General features: G+C 38.8%; 3 protein-coding genes and 1 pseudogene across 3 annotated transcripts in view; 3 read left to right on the forward strand and 1 right to left on the reverse strand.

Moving 5' to 3' along the window:
* arhgef10la (Rho guanine nucleotide exchange factor (GEF) 10-like a) overlaps window positions 1-22229 on the reverse strand; it is a 248459-nt gene that overhangs the window by 220892 nt on the left and 5338 nt on the right. Inside the window, exons 2-6 of the mRNA XM_056467799.1 lie at window positions 16420-16674; window positions 4882-5127; window positions 4779-4797; window positions 1306-1460; window positions 666-755 (exon numbers count right to left, since the gene is read on the reverse strand). Coding sequence (XP_056323774.1) covers window positions 666-755; window positions 1306-1460; window positions 4779-4797; window positions 4882-5127; window positions 16420-16669 — 760 coding nt within the window. The 5' untranslated portion in view covers window positions 16670-16674. The remainder of the gene's footprint in view (window positions 1-665; window positions 756-1305; window positions 1461-4778; window positions 4798-4881; window positions 5128-16419; window positions 16675-22229) is intronic.
* wu:fi42e03 (mediator of RNA polymerase II transcription subunit 15) lies at window positions 2364-4747 on the forward strand. The gene is made up of 3 exons (XM_056467796.1): window positions 2364-2434; window positions 2503-2555; window positions 2633-4747. The coding sequence occupies exons 1-3, from the start codon at window positions 2406-2408 to the stop codon at window positions 4681-4683; spliced, it is 2133 nt and encodes a 710-aa protein (XP_056323771.1). The 5' UTR covers window positions 2364-2405; the 3' UTR covers window positions 4684-4747.
* Window positions 7526-9883, forward strand: LOC130237019 (uncharacterized; annotated as a pseudogene).
* Window positions 11963-16137, forward strand: LOC130237018 (uncharacterized). Its single transcript, XM_056467797.1, has 2 exons — window positions 11963-13633; window positions 15134-16137. The coding sequence occupies exons 1-2, from the start codon at window positions 11978-11980 to the stop codon at window positions 16091-16093; spliced, it is 2616 nt and encodes an 871-aa protein (XP_056323772.1). The 5' UTR covers window positions 11963-11977; the 3' UTR covers window positions 16094-16137.

The raw sequence follows: 22229 nt of genomic DNA on the forward strand, positions 1-22229 counted from the left end.
TGGGCCAACTTTGACCTGCAGGCCCTAGTTTGGACATCTCTGCTTTAAACTTTCATTAATCTGTGTATATAGCATGTAGACCTCTAGGTCAGAAAGTTCTCAGAAGATAACATTATTCTAAACTATTATTATTTGATGTTATTTCTAAAGGTAAATAAAGGTTAAACAGTGTGTTGTTAATTGCACCTTTTCTGTTTAAAAAAAAAAAGGCAAGTAAAAGTAATGCAAAAGTAACTCAATATTGCAAAGCATTACTTTCAAAAGTAACTTTCTCCAACTCTGTAGATGGGTGTTTTGTCAACTACATGGGTGTTGTGAGCATGAGTTATATTTATATAACCATATATTTGTTTACAAGAGGATTGTTATAGTTAAGTAATCTAATTATTAAAATATTTTTCCATTAACTTAGTCATTAACTGTCATAAACCTACTGAACTAAAACAACCCTATTGTAAACATATATAATTATGATGATATAAATATAATTTAGAATTCCACATTAATTACACCATTAAGTTAAAAACTAAATATAAACACACACGCACATCTTCCAGTGTAGGCTATGGACACTAAACTCCCGGACACATTCTGCAATCAAACATAGCCTACTCTGGAAGATGTATACACTGTACACTGAATGACAGACACAAGCACACACTGACCTTCTCCTGAAGACAGATCTTCACAGGGAACATCATCATAGATCACCTCCGGACCAGCCGTCTGGTGTTCTGACTCTTCAGACACATTTCCTGGAGAAAAAAAAGAAAAAATAAATTTGAGAAAATTTAAGAACTTAAGGACTGTGAGAGTAGTTTGTGGTGTAAAAGCAACAAAAGAGGTTTACTATTTTTTTGTGGATCCTCTCTTGACAAAAAAGGGAGCAGAGCATTAACAACAAAATTGCTGTTTTTCAGTTAATTCCTTTTCTTTTTATTTCCTGATATGAGAGCTGCTTCCCACAAGATGTAGCCTTAATCTAAATCAACACTCTGCTTTTTGTGCTAAAGTTACTAAACAAGATTAAAGTAGAAAAATACATTACAGATGGATTTTAACGCATGTATTTTTGGGTGAAACACAAACCTTGTAAAACTAACCTTTCGAACTTTGATTAATGATTCAGTCAACTTTAATCCAAACATTCCTATGGAGCTAAATTTGGCAGATTATTACAACTATTTTATATATATATACACACATATATTATATATATACATATATACATACATACATACATACATACATACATACTTTACTGTAGTGTCAGTTTTAAAACACATTTGATGTTTTGTCTCTTACCTTCAGCATTTTGTGCTGGGCTGTGTCTGATATCCTCTGTCCCTGCGTTTGTTTTAATAGTGCATGTATCTTTCTGGGTCTTCACCACAGTGCAAGTGTGGTCTTCCTCTTCATTTAAGTCCTCTGGTGCTGTCGAGTCTGTTGAAGCTTGATCTCTGGAACATTCCCCAAATATACAGCCATATTACTCCTGACCTCTAGGATATAACCGTACTGAGATCAGTTCAAGACTAATACTTGATGGTGGGTGTAGGAGAGAAGTGGAAGAGTTCAGATGCCATCAGCCCCACATAGTCAGCATCACAAAAAGCACTTGTGTTTTCACTTGTGTGCCACAGCGTTGTGTGCAGACAAAATGGAAATGAGATGGAAATTTAGCTTTTACACTGTATGTATGTACGTAGATGGTATAATGTCCAGTCTTATGTAAGGTATTTAATCTTCACTGAATTTGATCACATTGAAAAATAAAAGTTACAGTGCAGGCCTATTAGTACTGGTTGTTATATATACAAAAGGGAGCCTCCATTATTACCATAATAAAAAAAGTTAACATATTTCATTGCATGGTGTTATCATGCTTCAACATGTTACAGTTCTTAAGAATTAAGCATCAAACGTCTCCCTTTATGTGGATGTTTTTATATTACAGTATACTATGCTTAAATGTAATCTGTTAGGAAAGTCATAACAGTGCTAAATATGAAAAGTGAGAGAAGTTGTTGTAAGCTCTAAAGTTTAGCTTGTAGTTCAAAATTGGCAGCACAAATTGATTGAAAACAGTATCAAGTTAAAGAGGGTCTCCTGTTGAACTTAACTTACACGGCATGCAGGAATGATAGAAACGATTTCCTCAAAACACAAAACAACACCTGACATACAATGAAAATAATGTGCAACGCCTCATAATAGACACCTGAAACTAATAATGATCCATTAGAGATTCCTGTGACAACTGATTGGTCTGAGGCAATAATCTGGCAAACTGATTGGTAGTTGCAGCCACTATAAAAAGATCAAATCAGCAGCAGTACCACATGATGTGTTGAAAGCTTTTCTTTTCATATTGGAGTTTGTTTGTTGAGAGCAGTGCAAGACTTATGGGTGTTGCAACAATGTGGATTTTAAGGTATGTTTTGTTTGTTTTTGTTTGAAGTGTATCCTTTCATTTACTAAGTGGCTGTTTTTCCTTTGCAGTTATTCTTTAGCAGTGCTTATAGCCCTTGGTGCAAGTGATGACATTGCAACTGGTAAGTTATTATTATTATTATTATTATTATTATTATTATTAAATCCAGTATTGTTGTTTCTAATTTGTCTTATGTAGTTCTAGCATATAGCCCTGGAAGCAGTGGCAGCTATACTGGGTATAGTGCTGCAGTTAAAGGGGGCTATGACATCGGAAGCTACAGTTCTCCAGCTGGCTCTTCAGGCATTTCCACTACAAGTGAAAAACCAAACTCCGATTCCTCCACTGGAAGCCAACTTCAGGGATCTGCTGTTGTAGCTGGAAGTGGTAGTCTTTATGGTACTGTGGGAAATGCAGTCAATATTGGTATGTCTGGGTATGATGCGAGTCAATCAACTGATGTCCAAGGATCTGAAGTCATCAGTTCCTCTGTCTTGATGCCACTGCAACAAGGTGGTTTCTTTGTTCCTAAGCCTGTGCTGTTCTCTTCTCAAGTGCAGACTGGCCCCCAGTCCAGCAGTCAGCATAAAGTAAGTTCTGAAACCTTGGTGCAGTTGTCCCAGACCAGTGGCCAGCAACTACCACAACCTAGCTCCCACTCTGCAGTGCATGCCAGTAGACTGCCCCATAAGCCTCTGAGAGGAAAACCCCACAAGTCCGGGTCCAATACTGTTTTTGGTTCCAGGCCAGTTCAAAGTCCAATATTAACTTCAAAGCCTCTTAAACCAAATAAGGAGTTTGTATCACACCCTAGCTTGCCAATGATGCTATATGGCAGCATGCCAAGTAGCCTAGCTGTGGCTAACTATGAACTTAGCCAGTCCAGTGGCCAGACTGTAAGTCAACCAAGCGGTGTGCAGCCTCCCCATGTTGTTGACATCTCTGTCCAGCCCAGTACTCTGCTTATTCAACAGGAAGTTGATGACTCTGTGGCCTCTGGTCAGCAGCTAGTTCAGACAAGCCAATCTGTTTCCCAGTCAAATGACCAGAATCCAGTACATGGTAGTTATGTCTTGACTGCTCAGCCCAGTAGCCTGACTCCTCTCAAGCCCCACAAAGGTAGACCTCAGTTTGGGTCCAAGCCTCCATCCAGTACTAGTCCTCTTCTTACACCAAGTTTGAGTTTTGTAGCGCAGTCCACAAGCCGAATACCAGTACAAACCACCTACCAGTCTGTGCCCCAACCTGGTCTACAACTGCCAGTACAAGCCATCTACCAATCAGAGGCCCAATCTGCTCTCCAAATGCCAGGACAAACCAGCTACCTGTCTGTGCCCCAAATTGTCCAACCAGCACAAATCCACTACCAGTCTGCAAGCCAGGCCAGTGTGCCACAACCAGCACCACACAGCTCGCAGTGGGTGGCACAGCTAGGTCTCCAACAGCCAGCACATGCCAGCTTATTTGTATCCCAACCAATCAGCCAGCAAGCAGGACAATCCACCTATGAGTATGTTGTTGAGCAGAGTAGGCAACCCCATTTCAAGCCAGTGCATTCCCATGGGGTTCACCAAATTGGCTCCAAACTTTATTCATGCCAAGAGTTACCTCTGCATGGTTACCAGAGGAGGTTTCAGTCTCCAGCCTTAACTCTGCACACCAAGCCTGTTGTACAGTCTAGCGACCAGACCCCTAGGAAGCCTAAGCATCCCAGACCCCTCACATCTACACTGCAATCCATTTTAACACCAGCTCAAATGCTTTCTAGCCATCAGTCTCTATCTCGGCCCGTCTACACCCCTCAAGCTTTGCTAGTGGAACCTATGTACCAGCCCCTGGCACAATCAAGCTCTGAGACGGTCTCTCTCGCTGAATACCAGATATCCCCTGTTCCAGGACAGTTTGTTCCCCAGCCACAGATACTGTCCAGTACTCAGTCTCTCACTCAGTCCGGCTCCTCAGGTGTGCCATTGCAGTCCAGTTTCCAGCCTTTGTTACAATCAAGTTATGAGACTGTCTTACAACCTGGATTTCAGCCCTCTTCAGTGCTTGTCCCATCAAGTTCCCAAGCTTTGAGTGGTCCTGTTTCAAACCATGGGTCTGCGTTTCAGTCAGTGCAACCTGAACTTACAATTCCACTACAGGTGGATTATCAATCTGTCACCGGTCAAAATGCTCCTGGACCTGCTCCAAACAGCAAGCATTCATCCCAGAAGCTGTTTAGGTTGTTGCAACAAGTGAAGTCCTAGATTCTGGTGTTTTGGTTGCGGAGTTATGTTTGCTTACTAATGTCAATAAAATATGATTGCAATATTTGTGTGTGGACCTCAGTTTTATAACTTGCCTTTTACTGTCTGTTGTCTCTGTAATTAAAAAAAAAAGGCATTAAGCAAACTTAAGCCACAGGTTTTACATTGACATTTATTTATTTTTAGATTTGAACTTACTTTCACTGTTATTTAAACACACCACAGGGAAACCTGTGGTTTGGGATGGAGGCTCTGCCTGCTTTTCCTGAGTTGATTCTAATTCACTTGAACGGGTCCAGACTGTATGTGTACTGGTCTCATCTCCAGAGTCAGTCTTGCACCTTTCTTTGCTGGTTTCATTTTCATGTCTGGGTTTCACTCTCTGCTCTTCATCCTCTACTTTCTCCTTGAGGTGCTGATGAGAGAAAGCTGTGGACATGGGTTCTGCAAGACCGAAGCAAACATTACACAATGCTCCAATTTAGAAGGCAGCCTCTCATGGGGAAATCTGTCCTTTGAATGTGATGCAATTTTGCTAATTTTCTGAAGCTTACTAATTTTTAAAAGGGGAATGCCATAAGTATAATACAAACCAAAACTGTTATATGGCATGTGCAAAATGAGACTAAATGGTGCCTTGCAAATTTACAAAGGTGGGAATTTAATGCTTTTCAAGTTATTCTGAAGCACCTGGGTATTGCTATTGAGTGTAGCTACTGTCCATTGATTAGTTATGGATGTCACAATTTGCGTAAGCAGTGATAGTATATAAGAAATTGATTGTTTTGAGATTAATGCATGGAAAAAGATTAAATGAATATATTAATAACCATAGCGTAGAGGTTTTGTCAGGTTTCTGTCTATATGCAATGCAAGTTTGCATATTAATAAGACTATTATATTGGTTCAAAAAGGCTATAAATATAAACGATAATCAAAACAGTAATTAGTATAGCCTGCCTTGGAATTTGGTAATACTTGGAGGTTCTACTCCTACAGAACCCCATATAGTTTATTAATCCTCTCCTATTTATTACTGATGACAAAAAGTTTCATTTAATGAGCTGCATCATTTATAAAAAACAAAATTCTCACTTCTGCATTGTCATTAGCTTCTCCATGTTAAAGAGCTCACAACTGTCAAAAAATACAAATGATACCGCAACTAGACATACAATGCAGACTTTCAATAATCTAATAATGTTTTGTTTATAAAACCTTTTTGCAGTATATCTGCAAGGCTTAAAAACAATCAACAATAAGATTATTTTTTAATGTACAAAATATTATGAGCATTACGTCAGTAATTTAGTATATTACAATGCTGTTATTTTTGTTTATTCTTTCTAATTTAAAAACAAAGTGTGTTATTTTTTGGTAGTTCAAAATATTATTTGGGTTGTTGAGTTATTTTTCTAGAAAAAAAAATTGAAAGTCTACTATTTATTTTTGTGAGTGTGTTGTTTTTTTACATTATACTTTTGAGGCATCATTGTGATGAATTAACTTCCAGTTTGTAAACACTGTAAAATATTTGCTGGGGACCTTTTCAGAACAATGTTTTATTGATCACACTTTTCCCACAGAAATAACTTTATTGTAAGCAATCTTAAAAAACAAGGACAATATTGTCCTATTAAGTCTTAAAGCAAGTCTGCATATGCTTTTAAGTTCATGTTCTTTTCAGGTTAGATATAATGATATAAGACAACAAAAGAATCACAGAGATGAACACCCTGAAATGTATCTGCTTCATGCTGAATATGCTAAAATAAAAAAAAATAAATAAATAAATAAATAAAAAAAAAAATATATATATATATATATATATATATATATATATATATATATATATATATATATATATATATATATATATATATATATATATATATAATCTGTCTGAAATTATTTAATATCTATTCCAACTAAAAACCTTGGGGTCAGTTTTCCAACACATTTGATGTTTTGTCTCTTATAACTTTAAATATATTTGTGTAAATGCTGCTGACACAGCTGAATACAACTATCATCACAGGAATATTTTCTGCATGATATTGTCTCGCAATACATTTGAACTAAACTTCCCTAACTGACATGCAGTTAATCAGAAAAATTATATCAGGAAATAATTAATAAGCAACTTAAATTTATTTATATATATATGAAAAAAGGGGGACTTTTCAACTTAAGAACATGCTGATTAACACAGCACAAATCATTCTATTTCAAATCATCACTATACTTTTCCAATATATTAAAAGCACGTTTGTTTGGAAAAAAGTATTATGGTATCTATTTTTTTATCACCTGACACTGTGACAAAAAAACGCCTGATAGACACCTGAAACTAATAATGATCCATTAGTGATTCCTGCGACAACTGATTGGTGATTGGTAGTTCAGACACTAGAAAGACCAGATCAGAAGCTGCACCACATGTTGTGTTAAAATATTTTAATTTTATTTTGCCATTTATTTGTTGAAAATAGTGGATGGTCGGGTTGTTTTGGTTTGATTTGATTTGACTTGACTTGACTTGACTTACCTTACTAGGGATGCAACAACAATGTGGATTTTAAGGTATGTTGTTTAAAGATTTTTAATTTTTCTTTGTTTGAAGTGTAGTTTAACATTTATTAAATGGCTGTTGTTGTTTTGCAGTTACTGTTTAACCGTACCTTCAGCCCTTGGTGCATGTGATGTTGCAGCTGGTAAGTTGGTGTTCTATATAAGAACTTCTAATCCAACTGTATAATTTTAATTGTGTGTGTGTGTGTGGTTTTTTTTTTTTTTTTTTTTTTTTTTTTTTTTTTTTTTTTTTATAATAAATGTAATTTATTCATAAAGCCCTGGTAACAATGGAGCACATCCTGGACCTAATAATCCCAGCAAGAATACAATTTACAGTGCTTTAGTTAAAGGGGGGCTATAACACTGGAAGCTATAATTCTCAGGCTGGCTCTTCAGGTGTTCTCATGACTGTAGAAAAAAACGGGCTCTGATTCTTCCACTAGAAGCCAACTTCAGGATTCTGATGTGAATTCAGTTGGAAGTGGTAGTCTTGTTTATGGTACTGTAGGAAATGCAATGAATATTGGCATGTCTGGGTATGATGTGAGCTCATCATCTAATGTCCAAGGATCTGAAGTCCTCAGTTCTTCCTCTGTCTTGATGCCATTGCAGCAAAGCAGTTATTCTCTAACTAACCCTGTGCTGCTAACCGCTCAAGTGCAGACTGGTCCCCAGTACAACAGTCAACAACCAGCAAGTTCTGGAACCATGGCCCAGTCTAGCTGTCTGCAGTTATCTCAGTCCAGTGACCAACAACTACACCAGCCTAGCTCCCAGTCTGCATTGCATGCCAGTAGACTGCCCCATAAACCTCTGAGAGGTAAACCCCGCCAATTTGGTTTCAATATTGTTTTCAGTTCCTGGCCAGTTTAATATCCAACATTCAATTCTTCAATGCCTCTGAAGCCTAAAAAGGAGTCTGCATCAAACCCTAACTTACAAATATTACAATATGGCAGTGTGCCAAGCAGCGTAGCTAGCTATCAGCTTGTCAGCCAGTCTAGTGGCCAGACGGTAAATCAACCAAGTGGTGTGCAGCCTCCACATGTCAATGCCCTCTCTGCGGTCCAACCAAGTAGCCAGGTTATTCAACAGGCAGTTGACTCCTCTGTGGCCCAGGCCTCCAGCCAGCAGCTGGTTCAGACAAGCCAATCTCTTTCCCAGTCAAATGACCAGAAACCATTACATGGTAGTTATGTCTTTACAGCTCAGCCCAGTGGCCTGACTTTTCTCAAGCCCCACAAAAGTAGACATCAGTTTGAGTCCAAGCCATCCAGTACTAGTGTCCATACACCAAGTTTTAATATCGTAGCGCATTCCACTAGCCAAATACCAGTAGAAACCAGCAACCAGTTTGGGCCGCAATCTGCGCTACAACTGCCAGTACAAGCCAGCTACCAATCAGAGGCCCAGTCTGCTTCGCAAAAGCCAGGACAAACCAGCTACCTGTCTGTGCCCCAAATTGTTGTCCAACCAGCACAAATCAGCTACCTGTCTGCAAGCCATGCAAGTGTGCCACAACCAGCACAGCCCAGCTACCAGTCTGCCCAACCAAATGCTCAAGCCAGCTATCAATCTTTGTCTCCGTCCAATGGAAAGCAACTGGTACAAGTCATCTACCAATCAGAGGCCCAGCCAGAACCCATCAGCTACCAGTTTGTAGCTGAGCCCAGTGTCCAACAGCAGCAGAGGTCAGCTTTTCTATTGCACTGCCTGCTCTCCAACCAGCACAACCCAAATACCAGTGGGTTGCACAGCTAGGTCTCCACCAGCCAGCACATGTCAGTTTACCTGTAGCCCAACCAATCAGCCAGCAAGCAGGACAGTCCACCTATGAGTATCCCGGGAACAGAGTGGGCAACCCCTTTTCAAGGCAGTGCATTCCTATGGGCTTCAACAGATTGGCTCTATGCTTTCATGCAAAGAGTTACCTCAGCACGGTTACCAGAGGAGGTTTCAGTCTCCATCTAGAACCAGTCTTCTAGCACTAGCTAGGCATACCAAGCCTGTTGTACAGTCCAGCAAGCAGACACCTGCAAGGCCTAACCATCTTAGACCCCTTGCATCTACTCTCCAATCCATTTTAACACCAGCTCATGCGCTCTCTAGCCAGCAGTCTTTATCTCGGCCCAGCTACACTGGGCCGAGCTTTGCTTTGCTAGTAGAACCAATGTATCAGCCCCTGGCACAAAACAGTTTAGACACAATCTCTCTCGCTGAATACCAGATATCCCCTGTTCCAGTGCAGTTAGTTTCACAGCCTCAAATGCTGCCCAGTAGTCAGTTTCTCACTCAGTCCAGCTCTTCCTCAGGCATGCCAGTGCAGTCAAGCTACCAGCCTCTGGTACTATCAAGTTATGAGACCATCTTACAACCTGGATTTCAAACAACTTCAGTGCTTGTGCCATCAAGTTGCCAGTCTACAAGTTCCCAATCCTTGAGTGGTCCGGTAGTTTCAAACCATGAGTTTGTGTTTGAGTCCGTGCAACCTGAACTTGCAATTCCTCTACAGGTGACTTATCATTCTGTCACAGGTCAAAATACTCCTGGACCTGCTCAAAATGGACCTTCACCCCAGAAGTTGTACAGGCTGTTGCAACAAGTGAAGTCTTAGGTGTTTGCTGTTTTCCCGAGTTTGCTTTTCAATAAAATTGTTTGTAAAGTATCTGTGTGGAATAAGTTTTTTTTTAATTTTGTATTGGTTGTCTGCAGAAACTAATTGAGGTAGGAATTAAAGTAAAAGCATTTAGTGATTTAAACTTGCCTAACATGATGTTAGTGGCTTAATGTTGAATTATCAGTCCTTGTTTTTCAAACCTGTCTGAAGTGTGCTATATTCAAACCAAAATGAGTGGTTAAAGGATTTACTAATGTACTATAGCGTCAGGGTTTTTTTTTTTTTTTTTTTTTTCTTTTTCTTACCTTCAGAATTTTGTGCTGGCCTGTGTCTGATATCCCCTTTTCCTGCATTTGTTTTAATAGTGCATGTATCACTGTCTTCACCACAGTGCAAGTGTGGTCTTCCTCTAAGTCCTCTGGTGCTTTAGAGTCTGAAGCTTGATCTCTGGAACATTCCCTAAATATAGAGCCATATTACTCCTGACCTCTAACTGTACCTAAATCAGCTCAAGATTAATTCTAGATGGTGTAGTAAATAAAGGGGATGAGTTCATATGCAGTCAGTGTCACAAAGTTCATGCTTTTGGTCTGAGTGTCTGTTTTGTGTAGAGAGAATTTTAAATGGATATATTGTGCATGTAGATCATAAAATATCTAGTGTGATTAAGTCATTTAATCTTAACTGAATTTGATTACAATGGAAAAATTACACCGCTGGCCAGTAAACATATTAGTATCATATCCACAATAAAGAAGACTATATTTTAAGATAAAAGATTGTAAACCTCTCCATTGAGTGTTGTCATGTCTCCATATTTCTAGTCAATGTATTTGAGCAGTAAATCATTAGTCAGTGACCGATCTGAAGAGCATTAAAAAGCATTTATTGCTTTAGTGGCTTGCTTGTATAAATTCACAGGGCTTATGATTAACATTTAAAGAATAAGGATGCATTTCACAAGCAATATAGTGAACATACCAAGTGCAAAATACAGTACAAACAAGACAGTTATCTGTGAAGTTGCATCATACAGGTATGTTGACTGTCACTGGATATTTGGGAAAGAGCAGCTGTTTTTTATTTTTATTTAATTTAATTTTTGAACACATCAGCTTTAACCATCATCTCAATTCAGATGGATTTTAAATGGTACAGACATGCCATCAATGGAAAAGGCTACCAACAGCTCCAACACCTATTCAGCAGCATCTAAGGTAGCATAGGCTGAAGAGGATCTCCTATTGAATAGAACTTTCACTACAGGAATCACAAGATTCATTGCAGAACTGCAAGATATTTCCCCAACTCCCAGCATGCAATTCACCAGAACAAAAGATATATATCTAAATTAATTTCTATATAAATTCAATTCAGTTTTTTTTTTTTTACACATTTTTTAAAATCAATAATATGGTCACAAATTATTTTATTCAAACCATCACTATACTTTTCCAAGAAATTACGTTTATTTGGATAAATTTACTTTGTTTCTATTTTGAAAAAACTCACCTGACATACCACGAAAATTATTCGTTACACCTGACAATAGACACCTGATCCTTATAATGAGCCATTAGAGATTTCTGCGACAGCTGATTGGTCTGAGGCAATAATCTAGCAAGCTGATTGGTGATTGGTAGTTGCAAAAACTATAGAAAGGCCACAACAGAAGCTGTATTGTATGGTGTGGTGGAAGCTTTTGTTTTAATTTTGTAGTTTTTGTGCATAGGGTAGGGTTTGGTATGAGTGCTACAAAAATGTGGATTTTAAAGTATGTTTTTATAGGATGTGTTGTGGTTTTTATTGTAATGCATTATGCCATTTACTAAAAATACTTTTGTTCTTTTGCAGTTATTCTTTAGCAGTACTTTTAGCTCTTGGTGCATCTGATGGTATTTCGACTGGTAAGTGGTTTTTATTTATTTATTTTTTTTAAACCCAATATTATATGACTGAACCTTTTTTAAGATTTTATTTTTGTTTGCTTTAATAGTTCACACCTATAACCCTGGAAGCAATGGAGGCTATCCTGGTTACAGTGGTGCAATTAAAGGGGACACTGGAAGCTACAGTTCTCAAGCTTACTATTCAGGCATTCCCATGACAAGTGACAAAACGGACACCTATACAAGAAACAAATTTCAGGGATCTTATGTTGATTCAGCTGGAAGTGATCTTGTTTATGGTTCTGTGGAAAATGCTATTGGCATGTCAGGGTATGATATGAGTCAGTTAAGTGTCAAAGGCTCTGAAGTGATCAGTTCTTCCCCTGTCTTGATGTCATTTCAGCAGAGTAGTTATTCTGTCCCCAAGTCAGTGCAGTTAACTTCCCAAGTTCCACTCCGAACCAGCAATGAGTCTGTGGCAGAGCCTGGCAGTCAGCAATCAACAAGTTCTGGAACCATGGCCCAGTCTAGCCCTCTGCAGTTGTCCCAGTCCAGTGGCCAACAAATATTACGGCCTAGCTTCCAGTCTGCAGTACAGGCCAGTAGATGGCCTTTTAAGCTTCTGAGAGAGAAACTCCAGCAAACTGAATCCAAAACTTCAGGTTCCAGGCCAGTTCAGAATCCAACATTCAGCTCTTTAAAGCTTTCTCAACCAAAAATGGAGTCTATATCACAACCTAGCTTGCAACAAATACTGCAATATGGCAGTGTGCCTAGCAGCCTAGCTGTGACAGGCAATGAACTTGTTAGCCAGTCAGTCCAGTTCAGTGGCCAAACTGTAAATCAACCAAGCAGTTTGCAGCCTCCACACATTGACATCTCCGTGGTCCAGCCCAGCAGCCAGCTAATTCAACAGGTAGTTGACCCCTCTGTGGCCCAGCAACTAGTACAGGCAAGCCAATCTGTCGCCCAGTCAAATGACCAGCAACCAGTACATGGAAGTTATGTCTTTGTTGCTCAGCCCAGTGGCCTGACTCCTCTCAAGCCCCAGAACGATAAACCTCAGTTTGGGTCCAAGCTTTCTTCCAGTAATAGTCTTCTCCAGACACCAAGTTTTACCTCTCTTTTTCAGTACAGTAGCCAAATACCAAGAAAAACCAGCTACCAAACTGAACCCCAATCTGCTCTCCAACAGCCACCACCAGCCAGCTACCAATCTGTGCCTAAACCCGATGGTCCGCATCAAGTGCAGGCCAGCTATCAATCAGAGACTCGGACTGCTTCCCAACACCCAAAACAAACCAGCTACCAGTCTGTGGGTCAGCCAGCTATCCAGGAACCAGCACATGATGGCTATCAATCAGTGTCTCCATTCAATGGGCAGCAACTGGTACACACAAGTTACCAGTCAGAGACCCAGACTGGTTCCCAACACCCAAAACAAACCAGCTACCAGTCTGTGGGTCAGCCAGCTATCCAGGAACCAGCACAAGATGGCTACAAATCAGTGTCCCCATTCAATGGGCAGCAATTGGTACATGGCAACTATCAATTAGAGGCCCAACCCGATTTCCAACATCCATCACAAACAGACTACCTTTCTTTGTCTCAGTCTGATGTGCAGCAAATGGTACAGGCCAGCTACCAATCAGAGACCCAACATGCTCCCCCACAGCCAGAACAAAGCAGCTACCAGTTTTTGGGCCAGCTGCCTATCCAACAACCAGCACAAGATGGCTATCAATCCATGGCTCAGTCAAGTGGGCAACCGCTAGTACAGGTCAGCTACCAGTTAGAGGCCCAGCTGCCTATCCAGCAGCCAGCACAAGATGACTATGAATCTTTGTCTCAGTCAAGTGATCAGCAACCAGTACATGGTAACTATGGTTTTGTGGCTCGGCCCAGTGCACTGACTCTTCTCAAACCCCAGAAAGGTAATGTTTACTCTGAGTCAAAGCTTTCTTTCAGTTCTAGTCCTATACAAACGCCAAGTTTTACCTCTGTATTTATGTCCCGCAACCAAATACCAGTACAAACCAACTACCATTCCGTTCAACAGCCAGCACAAGCCAGCTACCAGTCTGTTTCTCAATCTAATGAACCACAACTGGTACAGGCCAGCTACCATTCGGACACCCAGTCTACTTCCCAACAGCCAGGACAAACCAGCTACCAGTCTGTAAGCCAGCTGGCTATTCAGCAACCAGCACAAGACGGCTATCAATCAGGTTCTCCCTTCAATGGTCCGCAACTGGTACATACCAGCTACCAACCGGAGGCCCAATCTTTTCAACAGCCAGCACAAGAAAGCTACCGATTAGTGACTCAGCCCAGTGTCCAACAGCCAGCACATATCAGCTTATCTATTCCTGAACCTGCTCCCCAACATCCTGCACAAGCCCAGTACCAATCTGTATCTTATACCAATGGGCAGCAACTGGAACAGGCCAGCTACCAATCAGAAACCCAGATTGCTTCCCAACAGCCAGAACAAAACGGCTACCAGTCTGAGGGTCAGCTACTTGTCCAGCAACCAGCACAAGAAGGCCACCAATCAATGTCTCACTCCAATGGGCAGAAACTGGTACAGTCCAGCTACCGATCAGAGACCCAGCTAGCTTCTCAACACCCACAACAACCTAGCTACGAGTCTGTGGGTGAGCTGGTTATCCAGCAACCAACACAAGAATTCCATCAATCTGTATCTCAGTCCAGTGGGCAGCAACTGGTACAGATCGGCTCTCTGTCAGAGGCAGAGCCTGCTTTCCAACAGCCAGCACAGGCCAACTACGAGTTATTTGCTCAGCCCAGTGTCCTGCAGCCAGTACGGGTCGGCTTATCTTTGCCTCAACCTGCTCATCCAGCACAGCCCAGCTACCAGATTGTGTCTCCACCTGATGGGCAGCAACTGTTACATGACCGCTACCAGTCAGAGGCTCAGTTTGCTTTACATCAGCCAGGACAAGCCAGCTATCAGTCTGTGAGCCAGCTAGCTATCCAGCAACCAGCACAAGATGGCCATCAATCTGTATCTCTGTGCAATGGGCAGCAACTGGTACAGACCAGCTACCAATCAGACACCCAGTCTGGTTTCCACCAGCCAGCACAAGGAAGCTACAATTTGGTGGCTCAGCCCAGTGTCCAACAGCCAGGAGAGGTTGGCTTATCTGTGGCCCAGGCTGCTCTCCAACAGCCAGCACCAATCAGCTACCAATCTTTGTCTCCCTCTGATGGACACAAACTGGTACAGGCTAGCTACCAATTAGAGTCCCAGCATGCTTCCCTAGAGTCAGAACAAAGCAGCTACCAGTCTGTGGGTCATCTGTATATCCAGCAACCAGCACAAGAAGGCCATCAGTCTGTGCCTCAGAATGATGGACAGCAACTGGTACAGATCAGCTACCAGTCCGAGACCCAGCCTGCTTTTCAACATCCAACACAAGCTAACTACCAATCTTTGTCTCAGTCTGATGGGCAGCAAATGGTGCAGACTAGCTACCAATCAGAGACCCAGCTTGCTTACCAACAGCCAGAACAAACTAGCTACCAGTTTGTGGGTCAGCTTGCTATCCAGCATCCAGCCCTAGAAGCTTATTTGCCTCAGTCCAATGGACAGCATCTATTACAGACAAGCTACCAATCAGAAGCCCAGCCTGCTCTACAACAGCCAACAATGGTCATCTCCTCTGTAGCCCAACCAAGTAACTTGCAAGTAGTAGAATCCAGTTATGAGTATGTTGACGAGCAGAGTGGGCAACCTGTTTTCAAACCAGTGCATTCTCATGAGGAACCACTTTATCAGGTTGGCTCCAATTTTTATTCATGCAAAGAGCTTTCTCCTAGTTACCAAGGGAGGCTTCAACTTCCGTCTAGTTTTTCAGTCCCATCTCTGCATTCAGAGCCTGTTGTAGAAATATACCAGCCCCAAGGACAATTCAGTTCAGAGACCATCTCTCTAGCTGAATACCAGATGTCTCCTTTTACAGGGCAGGTTTTTTTTCAGCCTCAGATGCTGCCTAGTAGTCATTCTTTTGCTGAGTCCAGCTATCAGTCTCAGGAACCGTCCAGTTATGAGACTGTTTTGCAGCCTGGATTACAGACCACTTCAGTGCTTGTGCCTTCAATTGACCAATCTACACTTTCCCAGGCCTGGAACAGCCCAGATGTTTCAAACTATGAGCCTGTGTTTCAGTCTGTGCTACCTGAACCTCCATTTCCAGCACAGGTAGAATATCAGGCTATCAAAGTTCAAGATGCTCCTGAACCCGTTCCAAGCAGTAGGCATTCATCCCATAAATTGTTCAGGCTGTTGCAACATGTAAAGTCTTAGATCCTTTGTGTTTGCTTTAACATAAATAAAATTTGCTTATTCAAGTGTTTGACTTCAGTTTTGTAACTTCATGTTGGTGGTTGACACCTCTGCAGAATTTAAGAGTAGGGGAAAATGAGCATTTTTGCATTAACTACAGCTGTTGTGCAGAAGTTTCTTAGCCTATAGAATTTTAATGTGCATTTTAAAAGGGAGAGCTATTTAATAGCTTGCTCTTTGTTAACCTGCAACATTTGGGGAAATGTTGTTTCCAAGCAAGTCATTGTAACAACTTAAATGTATTGGTGGTGATTTTTAGCAAAGCGTTTCAGAGAACTTAAACTTACTTTCACTATGATTACTTGGACACCTAGCAGGGGAAATGGTACTTGTGGCTTGGAATAGTTCTACTTGTTGTTCCTGAGTTGCTTCCAGTTCAGTTGAATGTATTTGGAGTTCACTGTATTTGCTTGAATTGTCTCCAGATGTAGTCTTGCTCTCTTCTTTGCTAATCTCATCTTTACATCTGAATCTTTCCCTCTGCTCTTTATCCTTCTCTTCCTCCGCCAGCTGCTGATGAGATGAAGCAGTGGACATGGGTTCTGTAAGACAGGTGAAGCAAACATTACTCCATATGGTACAATTTAAAAGGCAGCATCTCCTTATTGACAAACATGTATTGTTCTTTGACTGTAATGGTCATCTAAAGCGTATACAATAGTCAGATGCTTTCATTGAAAGTTGCTCTCAAATGGCCAAAGTACATTACAAACCAAAGCTGATGCATGGCATGTGAATTGTAAATAAAAAGTGGCTTGCAAGGTGGTACCTTGTGTTAGAACAATATCCAAGATCATACAAAAGATCAAACACATATTCTGAAACACTTGGGTATTGCTTTTGGTAGATACTCTACATTCAGTTTAGACAGGACTGCTTTGGCAAGTTAGGATACATTTATTAATTATTTGATGGCTATTAGCAGATACAACAGTTCTACTTAAACCCACTGGAACCATAGGCTAGGCAAATAAAGGAGATAATGTTTAAACTGGGTTGTAATGATTTTATTCTATCCCTTTTAGCTCTAAACCCATTGTATGTAATGGACACGTGTGTAACATCTAAACATCTAACATAATTCATTATAATTGACAGACATATATTTTTTAAATCCTGATTTAAAGCTTGTAGTTATACAATCAATGTTTTACTTTTGATAAGTGCTTTCATTTCTTTCTGTAATATTTATGAAATATTGGCAAACACAACATTAAATGTAAATAAAATCAATTAAAATGTTACTTATGTGTTTGTAAGTGCTGCCATGCCTCTTTTTGCCCTAGTGGATATTTCTGAAATTACAACAACAGAGCTTTACTGCTGTTTGATTGGATGACAAAAGTCCAATTTCATAGACACCAGGCTTTAAACTCTGTGAACTGCCCCAGAACCAAAAAAAAAAACTTTCTTCTTGATATTGAAATAGACACAGGGTCCGAAAGAGTTAATGCGAATTTTAAACCTAAATTGTTTGTTAATGTGGTTTGTTTTGACAGTTCCTTTCATTTTGATGTAATGTACTTTTCATCACAAATAAAAAGCATATTAGTAACAGGGAATAGTTCATAATAAGTATGAAATAAAAAAATACAGACAAACGTGGTGTTTTGTGGAGATTGAAACTAATACAACATAAATATTTATTTGTAATATTCAAAAATCCGGACATGCAAGCAAAATCAGTGATGTACAGTATTACTTAAATTACACTGAAGTGACACTAAAAGATGAGAGGATATATTATTTTACTTGATTCAACTTCTCTGTTCTTACATCTTTTCTTTGCGTCCTTCCCTCGAATAATGAAGGGGTGAATCTAGGATGCGAGAAGAGGAAACATGGGTACACAAGTGAGTCGGAAGGAATGGGTGTTAATTGGCTGTCATCGGTCAATAAACTGCAGACTTGCTTTTCCAAAATGTTGTTGACTGTCCATTTGATGAGCTGGGTGAAATACGTTACATACGTACCTGGTGTTATAGAAGAATGACAGTTGTTGGAGCAGATATATAGTCAGTTAATCATATCAGACTGAATTATCGCTGCACTCAGTTACATTTTGCTCGAGCAGTGAATGCTTAAATGTATACAACAAATGGACAATTTATGATATGTACAGTATGCACAAATAATTAAAATATTAAGAAATTTCTGTAATATCCACACAAGTGGTACGTTGAAGTTACTGTCTGTATGAAATAATTTCTATATTAATGCAATAATTGCAATAATTTCTATATCAAAAGGCTCTAAATGTAGACAACATAATGATCAAAAATGTAATTAGTAAAGCCTGCCTTGGAATTTGGTGACTGCATTTTTGAGGTTCTCTAAATAGGATTTATTAATATTTTCCTAATTGACAAATATAAATATTTCCTGGTGACAAGAAAGTTTTTTTTTGATGAGCTGCTCCATTAATTAAAGAAAAAATACTCCCTCATTCCACATCAACTTTGGTATTTTGATGAGCTCAGAAGTGCTTCCTTTGCTGGCACATTCCATGCAGTGACATGTCTGCTGATATGGCCTAATAAGGTCTTATTTGCAGAACACAAATTATACTTAACACTTATAATCATTAATTGTTTTTTATTGTCTGCAATGGAAGAATATAAGCTTAAAGGGCTATAACAAATTTGCTTTGCATTTTTTTCACCATCTGCAATGCTTAAAAGACTACAGTACACACAATCATGTGGTATTGCTTTATCATTAAATTATTTGTGTTTTGAGTTGTTAAGTGTTTTGAAACATTGTTTGTTATGGTAAATACATTTTTAATGGACAGATTACCGTATAAGGCCAATCGGATGTACACTGTATTGTTATTATGTGGATGCACATTTTTATTCTGTAATGCTACTGACATTTCCAAATTTACAATAAAATTGTTGCACATAAACATTAGCAATATTTACTTCTGATAAAATTACCCTAATTTTCATTCAAAACCAATGGTCATTAAAAAAACTCTCTAAATGACAATATATATTTTTTATTAGAAAATGTAAAAAAAAAAAATCAGATTTTTATCAAATACAGCAAATATTAACATTGTACTCAAACCCAAACCAAATCCAGAGAAACTGAGTTTTCATGTGATTCCTTATTTTTTTTCTATAGTTTTTTTCAATAATTATATGTATTTTATACACTGAATAAAGATCTGGGTGTCTTCAAAATAAAAAGTCAATTTGCCTATGTGTTTATCCTAACCCAGGGTGCCCAAACAACGTCAGTCATGTTTCTCACAAACCCTATATCTATTCTGATAAGGCCATTGTGTCCAAGGCCTTCTGTCCCCCAAGCACAGTTTCTCCAGTCTTCCCACTTCATGTTACACCACACACAATGGCACTCTTGTGATCAGACCTTGGAATAATTTCACAAGGAATTGTTTCTGCATTCATCACAGAGGAATGCATGGCTGTTTGTTAGATCCCAAGTCAAAAGGCCAGTGGTATATGTGATGGGAGAAATGGTGGGACCGAGCACTGATCAGAGAAAGGACTCCCATCAGAGAAAGGACTGTCTGTCTCCAATATTTCTGATACAAATGATATGATGATTTGATATTATCTGATGAGAGTGCATTTTGATGATGCTAATTTGCAGCAGGCAAATGTTATTAACTATCAAGTGCTAGGCTATAATGAAATATTAATCATATGAATGGCTCTTTTAGAAATTCATATTTGTCAAACATTAAGTTCATTTTAACTGGCCAAAATGAAATTTGTCAACAGACATGTAGCCTATAGGTAGGCCCACACGGAATCTGCGCGTGCAGAATTCCGCAGACTTTTAGCCCATTATTGATTCTGTTTATTTACTTGTGTAAATGTGTCTAAATTTATATTTATTCAGTTTTTAAATTAATTACAGAAATTTTATTGAGTAATATGAAAATATTCATATGAATTATTTACAAAACAGTCTTTTAGTAGATATATTATATGAGACACTTGCTTTGTTTACCAAATAAAGTGGATCTAATTGGATTTGCATTGTAAACTTTAAATAAAAGTTAAAAAGGTAATTACTTTTTATTGAATATATTAAGGTTTTAGTTATGATGCTCCCAAAATCATTCCGCATAAATCCGTGGATTTTTAACACAATTCTGCACAGATATAGCAAAAAATGTCTGCAGATTCCGTCTAGCCCTACCTATAGGTCACAGCATAACCTGCCTAACTCTATTCAACATTTCCTTGAACACCATTGTTTTCAATTATTAAAAGATATGTATTTCTTCAATAAAAATTCAAATGAAAGTCACTTAAATTGCAATGTTAAATTTTATATATCAAAATATTCTTGGAGCAGAGATAAAATGAATCCCTGTCAAATATTCACTCGTTGGTCTCAAGTTCAGGATTTTCATAAAATGTCTGAATGAGCAGACCAAAAAATATATTGTACATACCCAAGCTGTATTCATAATCGGTCCCTATACCCTCATTCACTATTCCCTACTTGAATCCACTAATATAGTCCAAGGAGTGAATGAAAACAAGTGAAGGAATTCGAGCACTGACTGAGAGGGATGCTGTTTTTTGAGCTCTGCTGGTTGATAAATCCCTTCAGACGGATTATCAACTTCTTGGTCAGACCCTGCGATAGTTATACTTGGCAAGATAGTAGCTACTGAAACTAAGTATTTGACGCTGTGTTGTATACAAACATTAAAAAACTTACACCGCTAGAATTCAGCTGTGGATGCCATCTTGTGGGCAGACGCGGAATTTGATTCAGCACGCGAACACATCTGTTGTAAATTCGTTATATAGCAGTGCATTGTGGGATTTGCGTCAGTAGCCTACTTAAATGGCTGCTCTCTCAAATAGTACATTACTTAAGGAGTCGATTTTATATACACCCCAGCCTTTTTGTGAACAGTATTGGCTGTTTGTAAAGCATTATGGGTAGACCTAGCCTATTTTCACTTTCTTGTCAGGTGTGAAGCCCTTAATGGGATTGTTCATCCAAAACTTGTGTTCTAAGCCTAAAAGATATATTAAAGAATGTTGATGAAAAACAACCACTGACTTCCAGAGTAGGCTTACTTTTTGTTCAACAAAACATGTTATTATTAATGAAATTCGCACATGTCATTATTGGAGATTGTTCCAATCCTTTAGATATAAAATTGCAGCTCTTGCTATCAAAAAGAAGTTTTAGGCAACCGCAAGTAAAGGTAAATGTGTATTAAATGTCCTCCGTGCCGTCTGCCATTAAATTTACAATACTGGGTTTTCTAGGGCTTTTAATGTAAGTTTATTTATGTGATTTACGTGATGACATGTGTTTGTGTTTTTTTTTCTGTGATATGTGTAATGTAAACGCTGATGTGGTTGTGTGTTAAAGTCAAAGATAAATTTCCACTTGTGGAAAATAAAGAAAGTAAAGTAAATTAATGTAAAAGTTTAGAACAACTAGAGTGTGTTGATGAGAGAATTAAATACTTCTTGATGAGCTATCCCTTTAATATAGTGCACATTCAGATATGCTCCCTTTCAGCTCCATTTAGAGTGTAAATCTTCAAAATAATAAATGGAAATGCATTTAAACATTTAATCTAATCCTCTTGAAAAGAAAATGATCAACAGAACACCAACTTTACATTTAATGTTGCATAGGTTTGCAAACTAAATAAAAATATGACTTATAATGTAAGATTGCAACTACAATAAGTAACAGAAAAAAATTTAACCAAAATAATTTGACTGGTGAACTGATTTGTTTTTCTTTTCTACTTTACCCTTAAAAGCTAAATCATATACAAGACTTTCTGCCATAAACACAACCCATGCCGTCCATAAAAAAAACACAATCTACTGCCCCCTCGTGGAAACTTCACACTCTTCAGAAAGAATAAATTATTTTTTATTCTCAATTCATGTCACAATGCATATGTGTGTATTGATTCAATAACATTATATTTATTGTTATTCACATTTGAAAAGCAGATTTAAAATAATTTTCTACATTATTACCTATATAATAATAATAATAATCAAATTTTTTATTTTTTATTTTTTATTTTTTTTGCAGACAGCATTCTGTTTCTGTATCACAATGCACCACT

This window comes from Danio aesculapii, chromosome 11, assembly GCF_903798145.1.
Source record: "Danio aesculapii chromosome 11, fDanAes4.1, whole genome shotgun sequence".
Taxonomy (NCBI): Eukaryota; Metazoa; Chordata; class Actinopteri; order Cypriniformes; family Danionidae; genus Danio; species Danio aesculapii.

Bases quoted from the DNA above. Each gene is read 5' to 3' on its own strand.
- wu:fi42e03 (XM_056467796.1), top strand. From the start codon at position 2,406: ATGGGTGTTGCAACAATGTGGATTTTAAG. The intron at 2,435-2,502 runs GTATGTTTTGTT...TTTCCTTTGCAG, and splicing joins GCAACAATGTGGATTTTAAG to TTATTCTTTAGCAGTGCTTA. The intron at 2,556-2,632 runs GTAAGTTATTAT...TGTCTTATGTAG, and splicing joins AAGTGATGACATTGCAACTG to TTCTAGCATATAGCCCTGGA.
- LOC130237018 (XM_056467797.1), top strand. From the start codon at position 11,978: ATGACAAGTGACAAAACGGACACCTATACAAGAAACAAATTTCAGGGA. The intron at 13,634-15,133 runs GTACATGGTAAC...TCTGTGCCTCAG, and splicing joins AGTCAAGTGATCAGCAACCA to AATGATGGACAGCAACTGGT.